Genomic DNA, 15,995 nt, shown 5'->3' with positions numbered 1-15,995 from the left:
GATCAGCTTACATTTCGATTTCATTCATTACATACGGTTTCTACCAGCTTTTTTAGTTTGTATATATTTTCATTGTAAATAAAGTGTAAATATAGTGTTGTCAAGTTTGCTATCTTAGTTCCAGAAATGTCGTTTATTTGAGTGACTGAACTTGAACTTGAGGGTACTAGTCAGCTAGCAAGAAAGCTGCGCACGGATGCCAAGCAATGTTGATTTAATTTTGGCGAAGCCATTTGCCAGTCTTCCTTTCGAGGAAAAAATTATAATTAAAGAGCAGGGTAGACCAACGCCTCAAATTGACTTGGTGAAAAAGGTAGGGAATAATACTCGTTCCTTTCAGCTCTCCTGGTACGAGAAAGTGAATTGGCTAACAGCAAGTGACCCACATCAACAACAGTAAATAGGCTACTTTAGTAATATGTCATGGATGGACCAAAAATATAGAATCTATTTAAAATGTTTATGCTGAGTATATTATATTGGAATATATATTTTTCTGGATATGAATTAAACACAGCTACAATTTGGAAAACATTTTTAAACAAAAACACAGCCGAGAACATTTCACACTACAGACCTGGATTAAAAGTGAAGGGTTATCAAAATTGTCAATAAAACATTTCTCAGTCAAAATATGTAAAATATAGGGAAAGTGTCATTGAATGAAATGTGTGGCACCCAGCTCTACTGCTGAGGTTCCTGACAAAGAGCTGCTTTCAATAATGATCAATTTTTAAACAACATGCCACAATTTTAAAATATAAGATGTTAAAATATACCCCCCCAACACCACCATCATGTATATTGGACAGTAGGCTAATGGGCCAAAAGAACCTGTTATTTCACAGTTTGTGATGCTGCCAACAATCAGCCAGATCAGAGGCAAGAGTATGGGCAAAATTGATGTGTTTTTTCTTTTAAAATCTGGAAATGTCGTAACCGACCAGCCTCCCCTGTTTGAAAGACTACCAGCCGCCACTGCACCAGACATTGACTTTTTTCATATATTACTGCTTACTGATCTTTTACGTAGAAACATTTAATGTCATTATTTTTGAAGGCATTTTATGAAAGTTCTCAGCATTTCATTGCATGTGCCTAGGACTTCTACACAGTACTGTATTTTCTTAAAAACAGCAGTGAAAAGATGAAAATATTGAACCTTCTTCTTGTTATCAAGATCTGAAGCCTCTGACACATCAGTTGCATCTGCTTCTGTTGCCTCTGAAACCTCTGTGGTCTCGTCATCAGGAATCTGACAAAAGACCGTTAAGAGGAAAGACAGGATTCAAATAATCTTCACCTGCACCCTGTGGTTAGGTAAGGATGTCCAAAAAGAAACCCACCTTGTACTTCCTGACACTGTTTTCATGTGTGTCTTGTTCACTTGGCTCTTCTGAGGAGATGTTGTTGCGGGTTTTTGTCTCCGAGTTGAGGTCTTTACCGTCTGCTGTTGAGAAAGTGAAAAATCTGTATTGGCTCTAAATTGTATAGTTTAATATTTCTGTACTGCTGAATTCTCAATCCTTATTGGTCAGAAAATGTTGATTAATTTCCTGTAACAGCAGCTCTGATAGTAGTTCTGACTAATTCCACACACAGCTTTATATCCATGTGCTTGTTCTAATGTTATTGTTTCCATAGCAACAACTTGCTCAGGTATATGCAGTGTAGATGCTGCATATAAATGGAATAAAAACTGTATAATCATTGATATTGGTTTTTTTTTGTGAGGAGATGTTTATCATTCATGGAAGGAATCTACAGTGTCAGTGTTTTATAACAATCAGAGGTAACTTTAAGTTTTCCCACATAGGAAATGCATTAGGATGGAGGGCCTTGAGTTCAAAAGACAGATAAAGGAGAAGCTGTTGATAAAATAACACTTTTTATTCTATCCACATTCACTGGATATGAGTAATCACATGCTCTGATTGGCTACTCTACTACTAGACTATCAGCTCATATACCGTGAGTAGAGAAAAACAAAATGGCGGACCGTGTTGTTGAACCAACCGAGGACGAAATAAAAACTCTACTCGACAACAAAACCCCAAAAATACAAAAAAAATTTAACAAAATATGGAATGAAAGTATTTGATGGTAAAAATGTATCTTTTTATATTTTCAATAATAATAATAATTAATAATAATATTATTATTGCATTTTTCACAAATTGCTACTGTCATTTCGCCGGTTCGTTTACATTCTAAGCGGAAATGATTTTGTCGGATGCTTTGTATAAAGTTTTTATTTATCGAATTTGCAAAAAATACAAATAATAATGCTCTGTTTCTCAAAATCCAGTGAATGTGGATAGAATAAAACAGTTATTCCACTCAGTCTCGTTGTACATGGCTTATAGCCGACTCAGTGCTACACACCTCTTTAATGTAAATTGAATGTAACAACTACATTACATTAATGGTATTTAGCAGATGCTCTTATCCAGAGTGACATACAACATACCCAGAGAAGTCTGGGGAGCAGTTGGGGGTTCGATGCCTTGCTCAAGGGCACTTCAGCCATTCCTGGTGGTCCAACCACTAGGCCATGGCTTCCCAAATAGACACAAAATGATGTGTCACAAGTGGAATAAAACATCTGGGTATGATATAGCTGGAAAATAATCCACTCTGCTTCATGCTGAGCCACATCGCTCCACTCTCCATTGATGATTTTTTTTATTATATTATATTTATTGTATATTTTTGGTATTTATTATAAGAGCAGGCACCATTGTGTTTATTTCTTTCATAATGCGTTACTGTACAGCTAAAAGTATGGAGAATAAGAATAAAATAGTAGCCTTCCTAAGTGTGTGTAGTGTATATGAATTACAGTGCAAAGTAAGTCTTCAGTCACAGAGATATCGAGAAATTGACCGCTGCATTGTGCAGTAGCTGACCGTTCTCTATGTCTTCTTCATTTTCATCCTCTCCTGCCTGTACACTCATCTCTCCTGCCTCCATGTGTCTCTTAAACGACTCCAGTTGCTCTGTTTCACACACACACACACACACACACACACACACGGTCAATCAGTTCTTTTTGCTGTTGGCAATACCGTCAACGCCAACATATGGAAAGATATAAAGTGTGGGAGTTGTTTCACTACAGACAGCTTTAAGTGATGTAAGTGTGTCCAAGTGGACACAGAGTGGAATAAGTAGCTTCTACTAACAGGCCAGAAAGGAAAAAAAGAAAAACAGTTTTTAATAATGTCAAAATACAAGATTAAAAACACACTGCTACCTACTCTGTTCCACTTCTGGCTTTAAGCGTTTATTTTTTATGAGGATTTTTCTTTTGAGGTCATTTGGGGAAGGTAGTGGGCGTCCAGCCTCAATCTGAAAAGGAAGAACATCAAAATTCATTTATATTGTAGACGTGAAGTCATCTTACTTTAATGCTTTCTGACCAACACAATAAATTAAAACTATCCAAATGTTCATCAGGGGCCAAATTTCAGCAAGTGACCTAATAGTCAATGTAATGAAATAGAACGGCTCTTGCAGAACACCTGAAAGTCGACACGTATCTTGGCTAAATCAGAATGCACAGGGTTTTCAGATGACTTTAGCAATTATAGCATTTTACAATTTGAAAAGACAATAATGTAACACATGTTTAAAAAAATATAAAATTGTTTTCATTTGAGAACTTAAAGAAAACTGACATTAAAAAGAAATGAAGTACAACCTCAATTCCATAAATTGGGCACACTGTAAAACATAAATAAAAAACAGAATATGACAATTTGCAAATCTTGGAAACCCTATATTTCATTGAAAATAGTACAAAGACAAAAATATCAAATGCTGAAACTGAGAAATGTTATTGTTTTTTGAAAAATATATGCTCATTTTGAATTTGATATCAGCAACACGTTTCAAAAAAACTTGGGATGGGGGCATGTTTACCACTGTGTTGCAACACCTCTACTTTTAACAACACTCTAAATGTTTGGGAACTGAGGAGACCAATTGCTGTAGTTTTGAAAGAGAAATGTTGTCCCATTTTTGCCTGATATACAATTTCAGTTGCTCAGCAGTTCGGGGTCTCCTTTGTCATATTTTGCACTTCATAATGCACCAAATGTTTTAAATGGGGGACAGGTCTGGACTGCAGCAGGCCAGTTTAGCACCCAGACTCTTTTACTTTGGAGCCATGCAGTTTTAATATGTGCAGAAAGTGGTTTGGCACTGTTTTGCTGAAGGAAGGAAGGCCTTCCATGAAAAAGATTTTGTCTGGATGGCAGCATATTGCTCTGAAACGTGTATATATCATTCAGCATTAATGATGCCTTCTCAGATGTACAAGCTACCCATGTCATGTGCACTAATGCCCCCTCATACCATCACAGATGCTGGCTTTTGAACTGTGCACTGATAATAAGCCGGATGGTCCCTCTCCTCTTTAGCCTGGGGGACGTGGTGTCCATGATTTCCAAAAATAATTTCTACTTTTGATTCGTCAGACCACGGGACAATTTTCCACTTCACCTCAGTCCATCGTAAAAGAGCTCAGCCTCAGAGAAGATGGTGGTATTTCTGGATATTATTGTCTGTATTTGGTTTTTACTTGCATTTGTGGATGCAGTAATGGACTGTTTTCACAGACGATGGTTTTCTGAAGTGTTCCTGAGCCCATACAGTGATTTCCACTACAGACACGTGTTTGAAAAGTCTTGAAGACGTTTCGCCTCTCGTCTTCAAGACTTTTCAAGCAAGTCCAGTTGCTCTCTTCTACCAACCACAGATTACTATGTGCCTGGATGACTGAGTATCTTCACAGATACAGACACGTGTCTGCTTTTAATGCAGTGTCTCCTGAGGGCCTGAAAATCACAGGCATCCAATGTCAGTTTCAGCCTCGTCTCTTGCATACAGAGATTTCCCCAGATTATCTGAATCTTTTAATGATATTATGTTCCATAAATAATGAGATCCCCAAATTCTTTGCAATTTTCCATTGAGGAACGTTATTCTTAAATTGTTGCACTGTTTGCCCGCACAGTCTTTCACAGAGCGGTGAACCCCTCCCCATCTTTACTTCTGAGAGACTCTGCCTCTCTGGGATGCTCTTTTTATACCTAATCATATTACTGACATGTTGACAATTAACCAAATTAGTTTGTTTTTAGCATTACACAACTTTTTCAGTCTTTTGTTGCCCCTGTCCCAACTTTTTTAAAACAAGTTGCTGACATCAAATTCAAAATGAGCATATATTTTTCAAAAAACAATACAATTTCTCAGTTTGAACATTTGATATTTTTGTCTTTGTACTATTTTCAATGAAATATAGGGTTTCCATGATTTGCAAATTGTCATATTCTGTTTTTTATTTACATTTTACACAGTGTCCCAAATTTATGGAATTGGGGTTGTAGTACTCTTGTAATGTAATAGAATGACTCTTGCAGAACACCTGAAAGTCGACACGTTTCTTGGCTAAATCAGAATGCACAGGATTTTCAGATGACTTTACAATTATAGCATTTTACAATTTGAAAAGAAAATAATGCAAAACATGTTTAAAATATAACATTGTTTTCATTCGAGAACTTAAAGAAAATTGACATTAAAAAGAAATGAAGTAAGAATATAAACTACTTTTGTCATGATTAACAAAGTCTTATGATTATACCTTCGATATAGAGCCCTAATAAATGTTCTATAAATGTACCATGGCACACTCTCTAGGTCTTTGATAGATCGTGTGTGAGTGATGATTCAGAAGATCACGTACTGGAAAGCCCTCCAGTGGCTGTTTGAGTAACAGGTCTCCGAAGATATCCTCACAGTACTTTGCCATCTTATACTGCTGAGGTTTACTGAGACATCATAACATGTTTCAGAAAATTATGCAAACGTTAGGGGAAAAACAACATCATGTCCTATACAATTCATGGAAATACACGCAGAACTATAGAAGACTTTCACGTGACATCATCGCAACTATGAATTTGTTTATGCGGCCATATTGCCTGGCAAGCTTTGTGTTTGCCAGCAACCGGCACAAGTGCACGTGAGTGATTGTAAACCAAATTCAGTAAACATCTACAGATAAACTTGTAGAAGTTACATCTAAAAGAACAATGCCAGAGACCTGTGGTGCTTTTGGATGTAATAACAGACGTGGAGATAAGCCTGGTTTAACTTTTCACCACTTCCTGGTGAACCGAGAAAGATGATAAAAACGGTGAGCTGCAGTTAAACAGGAAGGCCGGTTGATAAAAACATCCTAGTGTATGTGGACAACATTTTATATCAGGTTAGTGTAAAAGCTCTGTTCAATGTTAAAATATAGATCTGGATGTGGGCTTTGGATGCAATATATTTTATTAGACCTAATGCTTGGCAAGACCACCAGCATGTTTGTTATGTACTGATAATATAGACGAGGCTAAACACCATAAAATATGCTAGATCTAGGCCCTGGCTTGTTTATTACTATTAGAAGTCCATGTTTGAGCTTACCTTTGTCATAATAAAGTATTTTTCTTGATTGGGAATTTCCCATAACATTCTGGCACGAAACCTGCCTCGGAATATTGGTAGGCATCTGTACTTTTGTCTGCCTTTAGCATCTCTGGTGTATTTAGAAGTCCAAAATACTAAATAGTTCAGGATGTCGTAGTGTCCCAAATCTGGTAGCTGGTTTGCCGAACACTTTTCAAGTGGAATAAATACATTTGTTGGTAAGTTAATAAGAAGAATCCAACTTTAATTTTGTCACGTACACTCAAGCACAGTGAAATTTCTCCTCTGAATTTAACCCAACTGAAGTGGTGAACATGCACGCACAGAGAGAGAGAGAGAGAAGAATAAATAATAAATAAATACATTTGTGGGTAAATTATATGGACCTGTGATATCTGCGTGTTTCAGCTTTTGGATGTAACACGATCTGCTGGTATAAAATAACTTTTTAATCCTTTCAGAGAGATTGTACTGACTGCAGTCGTCTCAGTTTTCATTATTAACTCTCACAGCTGTTTCTTTGGGTGGCACGGTGGCGTAGTGGTTAGCGCTGTCGCCTCACAGCAAGAAGGTCCTGGGTTCGAGCCCCGGGGCTGGCGAGGGCCTTTCTGTGTGGAGTTTGCATGTTCTCCCCGTGTCCGCGTGGGTTTCCTCCGGGTGCTCCGGTTTCCCCCAAAGACATGCAGGTTAGGTTAACTGGTGACTCTAAATTGACCGTAGGTGTGAATGGTTGTCTGTGTCTATATGTCAGCCCTGTGATGACCTGGCGACTTGTCCAGGGTGTACCCCGCCTTTCGCCCGTAGTCAGCTAGGATAGGCTCCAGTTTTCCTGCGACACTGTAGAAGGATAAAGCGGCTAGAGATAATGAGATGAGATGAGATGAGCTGTTTCTTTGTTAACCTGGCAATATGGCGGATGCTGTGTGATAAACAAAAATAAGTACCCTATGGGTACATGTGGCTACTGCTTATAAATAAAATTGTTTTCTGATCCTATGTCCATACAGTAAATATAGCATATATATTTACTCTATGAGGCAGTAGCCACAAAAATGAAGCGTAATCCAAAAATGAACAATTTAAAAATCACAGAAGTAAAATATACCAAGTGTCTGTACTTTATATTATTCTACTCTTACCTCTTACGGTTTTTGAAACTGAAACCTCCGAACCGAGGCTGACATACACACGCTGTCGCCATGACCGAAAGTCTTATTTCCCGGAAAAGGCCCGGCGCTAGAGCTCAGTGGTCTCAACAATCTTTTTGACAACTTCCTGTAACAACTCGGAAGTGCACCACATCACACATGGGACCACTAACCGAAGAAGGCAAGGAAAGGGGGACAACCTGGAGTATATCTTAAAATAGGAACACACTTTCCCTCGGTAATAAGCTTAATAAACTATTTTTATGCATACTTATATTTATTATTTATGTATATATATGTATGTGTGTATACAGAGTCTACCTGTAATGTGCAATTTTTCCGAGCCTCTCAATAAGGCAATTTTTCTATCCTTTTTCACGGTAGATAATGCAAATAGCCCTCTGTATTTAATCCTTCGTTTGTCTAATTTTTATTTCAGTTTTATTTGTTATCTGTTTGACATTTTCTTGCTACTGTAACACGTGAATTTCCCCGATGTGGGATGAATAAAGTGAATCTAATCTAATCTAATCTAATCTAATCTAATCTAATCTAATCTAATCTAATCTAATCTAATCTAATCTAAACATGTCTGAAAGCGATTTCTTTAATCTAGTCCATTTATTTCGAATGCTGAACCGAATTGTATACACTCACCAGTGCACGATTGTTACACTCATTCTTACAACACGATGACATAGTGGCTACAGCCTCTATATGAGGCATTAGCCACAAAAGTCTGTGACGTCAGTGAAAGTCCTCTATACTTGGCTTACACAATCTTGCTGAAAATCATTGAAAACTTGGAAGGAAAAATGTTTACTTTGGCTGAAATAAATCACTGGGCTAAACTTACCTGCAGTGGTTTTCAAATGAAAGAATAACAGGATAGTCCGATGTCACGAAAGCGGTCTCTTTAATCGCCTGAATTACATCCTGTAAATAGTACAAAGGCAAGCTGAAGATGAATTACCCAAAGCATTTATTATCCTTTATTTATTCAAGCAGAATACAATCACCTCACACCCTGATGCACTTTACTTGTAGTAAACAGTAATAAATCTGATGTTGAAGAGCCGCATACCTTTGTAATTGCAGCTATAATTTTTTGCCTTGTATATTGCCTCTTGTTCATGTACTTAATTTAGCTACAATTCAGATTAAAAAATTAAAGCAGCCCTGTAATTATGTTTCTATAATAATAATAATAATAATAATAATTACAGCTGAAAAAGTAGTTACTTCCTGCACTGTTGAAAGCTTGAGATGTGAGTGTGGTGTATGTGCTGTGTGTGTGTATGTGTGTGTGTTCTCACTTTGAAGAGAATATCAGTACACATGGCCTTTCCGTGGGTAATGATGGGTTCTTGATCTTCTCCTTTTCCATCCCAGCAGTCTAGCTCCGCACATCTGAGCACACACACACACACACACACACACACACACACACACACACACACACACACACGTATTAAGCAAGGATTACAAAAACAAACAGAGTACACTGCTTCACCCTAGGCTTATGATTCCATAGTTAAAATCCATTCATCCATCCATACTTGCCAACCCTCCCGATTTCGGCGGGAGGCTCCCGATTTTAGCCTCTGTCTCCCACCTCCCGATTGTATAAAACTGGATAATCTCCCGGTTTTGGGGAAATCCCTATCGCCAAGTTAAAAATACTCCTGATTATGTCCAATCAGAATCGTATGAGAAACACTGCTGACGTCAACTGATTTTTAACCAATCAACGAACAGAACGACAGTCACTTCCGTAATGTAGGGTTCACCCAGGCTGTCTGACATTTTTTACAAGCAGTCATTCATCATGGCCACTAAACCCAATACCAAACAGCAAAAATATGAATGCAAATACCAGGTTGCATGGGAGAATGAATTTCCATGGATAAGCAAATGTTCGACCAGCCAGACCAACACATTTTGCAAGGTAAACGAGACACTGACCGCACAGGTCAAAGTTTAGAAGTCTATATGTTTACATCTGGGTCTCGCAAATTTATTTCAGTTGGAAAATTTTTAACACTGGGTCAGGTGGCCGTAACTATCGAATTTGTTTGATGAGTGTATTTGAATAGTGCGGTAGTGTCTTAGTGCTATTTTGAATTTATGTTTGAAAGTTTTACCTGGGGTCAACTGTGCAGGAAAATGGGGGCTGTGATAGTGAGGTGAGAAAGAGAGTGCAGGCAGGGTGGAGCAGTTGGAGAAGGATTTCGGGAGTCATTTGTGATAGGAAAGTCCCAGCAAAAGTGAAAGATAAGATGTATAAGACGGTAGTGAGACCAGCTGTGATGTATGGATTGGAGACCGTACCCTTAACGAAGAGACAGGAGGCAAAGTTGGAGGTGGCGGAGTTGAGGATGTTAAGGTTTGAGATGGGAGGTTGGACAGGATAAGGAACGTGCACATCAGAGGGACAGCACATGTGGAGAGCTTGGGAATTAAGCTAAGAGAGATGAGACTGAGATGGTATGGGCACATCCTGAGAAGAGATGTAGAGCATGTTGGAAGGAGAATGTTGAGGATGGAACTGCCAGGCAAACAAAAACAAGGAAAGCCAAAGAGGAGATACATGGATGTGGTGAGAGAGGACATGAAAGTGGCAGGTGTGGTAGAGAAGGATGCGGAAGACAGGGAGCAATGGAGACGAAAGATCTGCTGTGGCGACCCCTAATCGGGAGCAGCCAGAAGGAGAAGAAGATGTTTGAAAGTATTAAGTGAAAGTTTACAAGTGGGCGGCACGGTGGTGTAGTGGTTAGCGCTGTCGCCTCACAGCAAGAAGGTCCTGGGTTCGAGCCCCGGGGCCGGCGAGGGCCTTTCTGTGTGGAGTTTGCATGTTCTCCCCGTGTCCGCGTGGGTTTCCTCCGGGTGCTCCGGTTTCCCCCACAGTCCAAAGACATGCAGGTTAGGTTAACTGGTGACTCTAAATTGACCGTAGGTGTGAATGTGAGTGTGAATGGTTGTCTGTGTCTATGTGACAGCCCTGTGATGACCTGGCGACTTGTCCAGGGTGTACCCCGCCTTTCGCCCGTAGTCAGCTGGGATAGGCTCCAGCTTGCCTGCGACCCTGTAGAAGGATAAAGCGGCTAGAGATAATGAGATGAGATGAGTTTACAAGTGAATTATCTGGAAAGTGACTGATTTTGATTGAGTTTTGAGGTTTTAAGTGAAAGATTACTAGTGAGTGTATTTTGGTAGTACTAAAATTTTGCATTCAAGTGAATTTCTTTGTGGAGTATATTTTGATAGTATGGTAGTATTTATAAAGCCATTTTTAAATTTTGTTTGAAAACTTTCAGTCAAAGTTTGCAAATGAGCAAATTCCTTTGATGCATTCCGATAGGATTTCTAGTGCTTTTTAAAAATTCTGTTGGAAAGTGTAAAGTGAGAGAGATGCATTTTAGTAGTACTAAGACAGTGCAGTATTTATTTAATTGAGTGGTTACTATTTTGGTCAAATCTTATTAAAATTTAATTTATATATATTATAGTTCTCTGTATTTTTACATGAGCTTACAGACAGAAAACACATTTGATGCAATTCAATAATACTTTCATTCACTGTGACTATTTTAAGAAATTATAAACATTCTTCTAAAGCATCACTTGTGTTATTTTCTGTGGGTCTCTGTATGTATACAATATTCAGGCATGAGATTTTTCAGCTAAAAATCTGATTTAAGACTTCCCTTTCATTGTTATTATATTAAAATTCAAGACGAGTATTATTTCAGATTTTTCACTCTGAGCTGAGCTCTCTCATGCCTGATACATGAATCCCATAACCTATAGTAATTGATAGAACAATATCAACAATTCAAAAACTCTTTAATTGTATAAATTTAAAATGGTTTGCAATTAATTAGGATCCACTGTTTTTATAGTTTCAACCGCGCATCATACCCTTGTCCAATTGAAAATGTCATTCACACACTTTTCTCCCCCATGAGAATTTTGAAAAGTTGGCAAGTATGTCCATCCATTATCTGTAACCGCTTATCCTGTGCAGAGTAGTGGGCAAGCTGGAGCCTATCCCAGCTGGCTATGGGTGAGAGGTGGGGTACACCCTGGACAAGTCACCAGATAATCGCACGGCTGACACTAATGGCCCTTTTCCACTACCCTTTTTCAGCTCACTTCAGCTCGCTTCAGCTCACTTCAGCCCGACACGGCTCGCGTTTCAACTACCAAAAACCAGCACGACTCAGCTCGCTTCAGCCCTGCTTAGCCCCTAAAACTCGCACCGTTTTGGAGTGGGGCTGAAGCGAGCCAAAGCGAGCCGAGTGAGGTTGGGGGCGTGAGCAGACACTCCCCTGTGCACTGATTGGTGAGGAGGAGTGTCCTCACATGCCCACACACGCCCCGCGAGCGCGATGGGATCTGTAAACACCGCAAACCCAGAAGAAGAAGAATTACGAATTACGAGAATTTCTGAAGCCTTATGCGCCTCGCCTCATCTATACGCTCTTGCCAGTATCTGTTGGCGTTGTCGGTGACAACAAGCCACAGCACCAAGACCAGCAACACTAACGACTCCATGTCCTCCATGTTTATTGTTTACTATCCGGGTCGTGAGACTACCGCTTAAAAGATCACTGATGTCACTGTTTGCGCTGCTTAACGACATCACCTGACGTCCACCCACTTTCGCTAACTCCACCCAATGTGTCCACCCACTTCCAGCCAGCACGGTTCAGCGCGGTTGTAGTCGAAATGCAACTCCAACAGCCCCGCTCAGCCCGACTCAGCACGGCACGGCTCAGCCCGACTCAGCCGCGTTTGTAGTGGAAAAGCGGCAATAGAGACAAACAACCATTCACACTCACATTCACACCTACGGTCAATTTAGAGCCACCAATTAACCTAACTTACATGTCTTTGGACTGTGGGGGAAACTGGAGCACCAAGAGGAAACCCACGCAGACACGGGGAGAACATGCAACCTCCACACAGAAAGGCCCCCATCAGCCGCTGGGCTCGAACCCAGAACCTTCTTGCTGTGAGGCAACAGTACTAACCAATACATCACCGTGCTGCCCACACACAATCACAAACACAATTAAGCCAGGTGTCAATCAACAACATGCACCATGTTACCATGGATACATCATAAAACTGTCACGACCACTGACTATCATGTGAAAGGTAACTGCCTGGGTAGTGAGCATATTCTTTCAACATGTCTCATTTCGCTACCCAGGTTATACAATTCAGAATAAGCTTAATAATCGCTGCCAAGTTTCCTTTTTTGGGCCAAAACATAAAGGCCATCCCATAATTCCACTGCTGTTATTATTGGTGTAGCACAGTCATGCAAATTGATCGCTCACCGCCAAGCAACTTTTTCAACAGGATCCACTTACTGCATGCAGATTCCAATAACATCTGGACAGAACTGATGCTCTGTCTCTCTTGGAGATTGCAGTGAGAAAGTGAACCATGACATTTTTTCTCCCCTGAGAAGTGTGCAGCAATTTATTTGTGCACACTCGCCATTCTGTTTGTTTATCTTTTTCCTCTGCCATACTTCTGAATTTTATGGAAGTGTTTTCAGCTGTACATGGCCTTAAACCAACATTTAGCTTTTTGGTTCACTTAATTATGTGCAGTGTGATCCCAAACTCAGCTAAGTACCAAATGAACAAACAAATGAAAAGTTGTGCAGAGCACGATACTTGCAAAAATGACAGATCATTCAGTTCTGATTGATAATTACCCAAAATCAATAGGGAGTTTACGGTTCCATGAAAGAATCTTTCCTGAAAATTTAAAGTTAATTGGAACAGCGGTTCAGGAGCTATTGTGTTAACAGCACTGTTTTACACTCATTGACCTCTACAGATCAATCATGCTAATGGAGACAGAAAAAGAAAGAAAAACAAGGAGCTATGTTGCGCAGGGCTAGTCTGGTTAACACCAGACCATATCACAAGTGAAATATGGTCTGGAATCCGCCTATTGAATTTCTCGTAGGGGAGGTGTGGTTTACGATTGTCAACGGCCATTTATTGGACGTTGCGAATGTCTATCATTTGGCGTATACGTAGCCCATAGCTAATCATGGCAGTTGTACCCGGTGACATAGTTAGAGCGACGAAGAAGACGAAGAGGTTTTTTAAAACAAACTTTCACTCTAAACTATTCAGAACAGTGTCTAAAGCTTGATCGAAAGTTTGGTTCGTATCGCTCGCCGCCATGTTAAATGTGATCCATAAACAGTCCCAAATAAACTACAAGCTTCCGTTTGTCGAGTAGTACACGTCACCGTCTTTCCACCCCTCCCCACTCTCTGATTGGCTCCCTAACTCAGGCGAGCTTTTAGACCATAGTTTCCATGCTGTCTTTTCAGATCGGAACGATTGTGCAAAGCAGCATGGGATTTCCCAGGCTAGCGCAGGGCAACGATATGGGCAGGTTATGTGCGGCAATCAAAACAGGTAATGGTTGTTTTGCAGCACAACTACAACGTCTCCTGAGTCCATTGCCATCACTCACCATCATTCCTTCTGACAGTATGGTATTCAGAAAATAATATCCGTCAAGTTGATTTTCGTGACCTTCAAACAAGGTCATAATTGGGTCAAGGTCAAATGTCCTCCACTACAATGTTCCCCGAGTCCATTGGTACCACTCACTAGGCTGTACCCTTATTTATTCTGGTAATTATGGGATTCACAAAGTAGTACCCATCGGCTCGATTTTCATGATATTTTAAGTGTTTTTTGTGATATACAAACTAGGTCATATTTGGATCAAGGTCAAATGTCTGATATGGGTGCACAACTACAATATTCCCCAAGTCCATTGGTACCACTCACTAGGCTGTACCATTGTTCCTTTTGGTAGTGTGATATCCCGAGAGGCTGCATCATCGAGGGGCGCTACGTCACACGCAGATGGCTCCAACTTCTGGCAGCTATAACTCCATCTGGTAGTGGAGTTGGGAACTTCACCCTCAGCACCCAACATGGCAACACACCTGAGGCCAATAAGGGCCTAATGAGTAAGAGGGCTTTGTGAGAGCTCAAAACTCCCAGTGTGAAGGTGGAGGAGAGAGGATCATGGACTCCTGTTGCTGAGTGGAACCTGCTGGGCGGAGTATTTGTTGAAAAGCTTATCTGGAATTCTTACCTGAAGGATTTTGCACTGAAGGACTTGCCTGGGTTATGAAGGCCTGCTACTGGGTTGCCACCGGGCTAAAGACTACAGGGATTGTTGACTGGACTCAAAGTAAGGCAGAAGATTTTGTTTGTTCTGAGAACGGGATATTGGACTGAAGGAAACCTGCCTATAATTTTGTTGTTCTAAAGCCAGAGACATTGCTTGAGTTTGACTTTTGGGAATCCATCTTCGTTTGAACATTGGACTTTGAGTTACCTTTTCTGTTTAATTTCCTGGCATAACATTAAAAATCTTGATTTATTTTAACCTTTGTGTCCTTGCACTGATTGAAGGGTCCCGCCGAGAGCCAGCCAGCCTCTCATGATATCACAGTAGTTATGGTGTTCACAATGTAGTTCCCCTCAAAGTGTGATGGACGGACGGACAGACAGACAGAATGATAATGGGAATTCGATGGAATATGATGTGATTTTTTGTGACGTCATTATCAAATTTGCTCAAGATTTAATTTTATCAATCAAAAAGGGTTTTAATGGAGAACCTACAAAAAAATCATCCCAATCTGAGTTCAACTATCTGAGATATAGGCACTTGAAAGGTTGGCACTAAAAACCAGTACTGTGACCTTGACCTTTGGACCCCAAATTTTGCATATGACCTTAGAATTAGGCCCATAAAAGCTAATTCAGGGTCAGAGTATCAATATCAAATCAATAAACACATTTTTGAGGTCAAGGTCAAATTTGTCAAAAATCTCGTGAAATCTGACCTCATTTTTCAACCTCAAGATGATGTCAGAGGTAAAACATCAATGGTGTCCTCAAAAGAGATTCAAAAATGCTTTGCAACGCCACTGGTCCCATCTCGATATGAGCTTTGGTTCGGAAGTTATGGCCAATTAGGTATTTTTATAAGATTTGACCTTGGTGACCTTGACCTTTGACATTGACCCACCAAAAACTAATGATGTCTTTGTGTGACCCTAGTGAGTTGTCCTGTGCATTTTGGTGAAGATTGGTCAAGAAACGATGATGCTAGAGCACCAAAAAAACAAACGGACAAATCAACATGCAAAAATCTCCGATTTTCACAAGTAACAATCAAATAGGTTGAAAGCTTCCTTCTAAAAAATAAAAAAATCTGGTGCCTTTAAAGCAATTAACCACAAAATTTTGAAATTACGGGGTTATGAAATGTCATGGGTGGGACGGTGGCGTA

General features: G+C 39.9%; 1 protein-coding gene across 4 annotated transcripts in view; it reads right to left on the bottom strand.

Moving 5' to 3' along the window:
- LOC132883771 (1-phosphatidylinositol 4,5-bisphosphate phosphodiesterase beta-4-like) overlaps positions 1-15,995 on the bottom strand; it is a 258,886-nt gene that overhangs the window by 103,032 nt on the left and 139,859 nt on the right. For 2 of the 4 annotated variants that reach the window (XM_060917766.1, XM_060917767.1), the window contains 7 exons: positions 8,954-9,047; positions 8,494-8,573; positions 5,693-5,840; positions 3,261-3,351; positions 2,910-2,999; positions 1,347-1,450; positions 1,163-1,255 (listed from right to left, as the gene is read on the bottom strand). In XM_060917766.1, coding sequence (XP_060773749.1) covers positions 1,163-1,255; positions 1,347-1,450; positions 2,910-2,999; positions 3,261-3,351; positions 5,693-5,840; positions 8,494-8,573; positions 8,954-9,047 — 700 coding nt within the window. The remainder of the gene's footprint in view (positions 1-1,162; positions 1,256-1,346; positions 1,451-2,909; positions 3,000-3,260; positions 3,352-5,692; positions 5,841-8,493; positions 8,574-8,953; positions 9,048-15,995) is intronic. The other 2 variants (XM_060917768.1, XM_060917769.1) reach the window with 2 other exon arrangements.

The sequence above is a fragment of the Neoarius graeffei genome, chromosome 3, assembly GCF_027579695.1.
Source record: "Neoarius graeffei isolate fNeoGra1 chromosome 3, fNeoGra1.pri, whole genome shotgun sequence".
Taxonomy (NCBI): Eukaryota; Metazoa; Chordata; class Actinopteri; order Siluriformes; family Ariidae; genus Neoarius; species Neoarius graeffei.
This window is presented reverse-complemented; position numbering and strand designations above follow the sequence as displayed.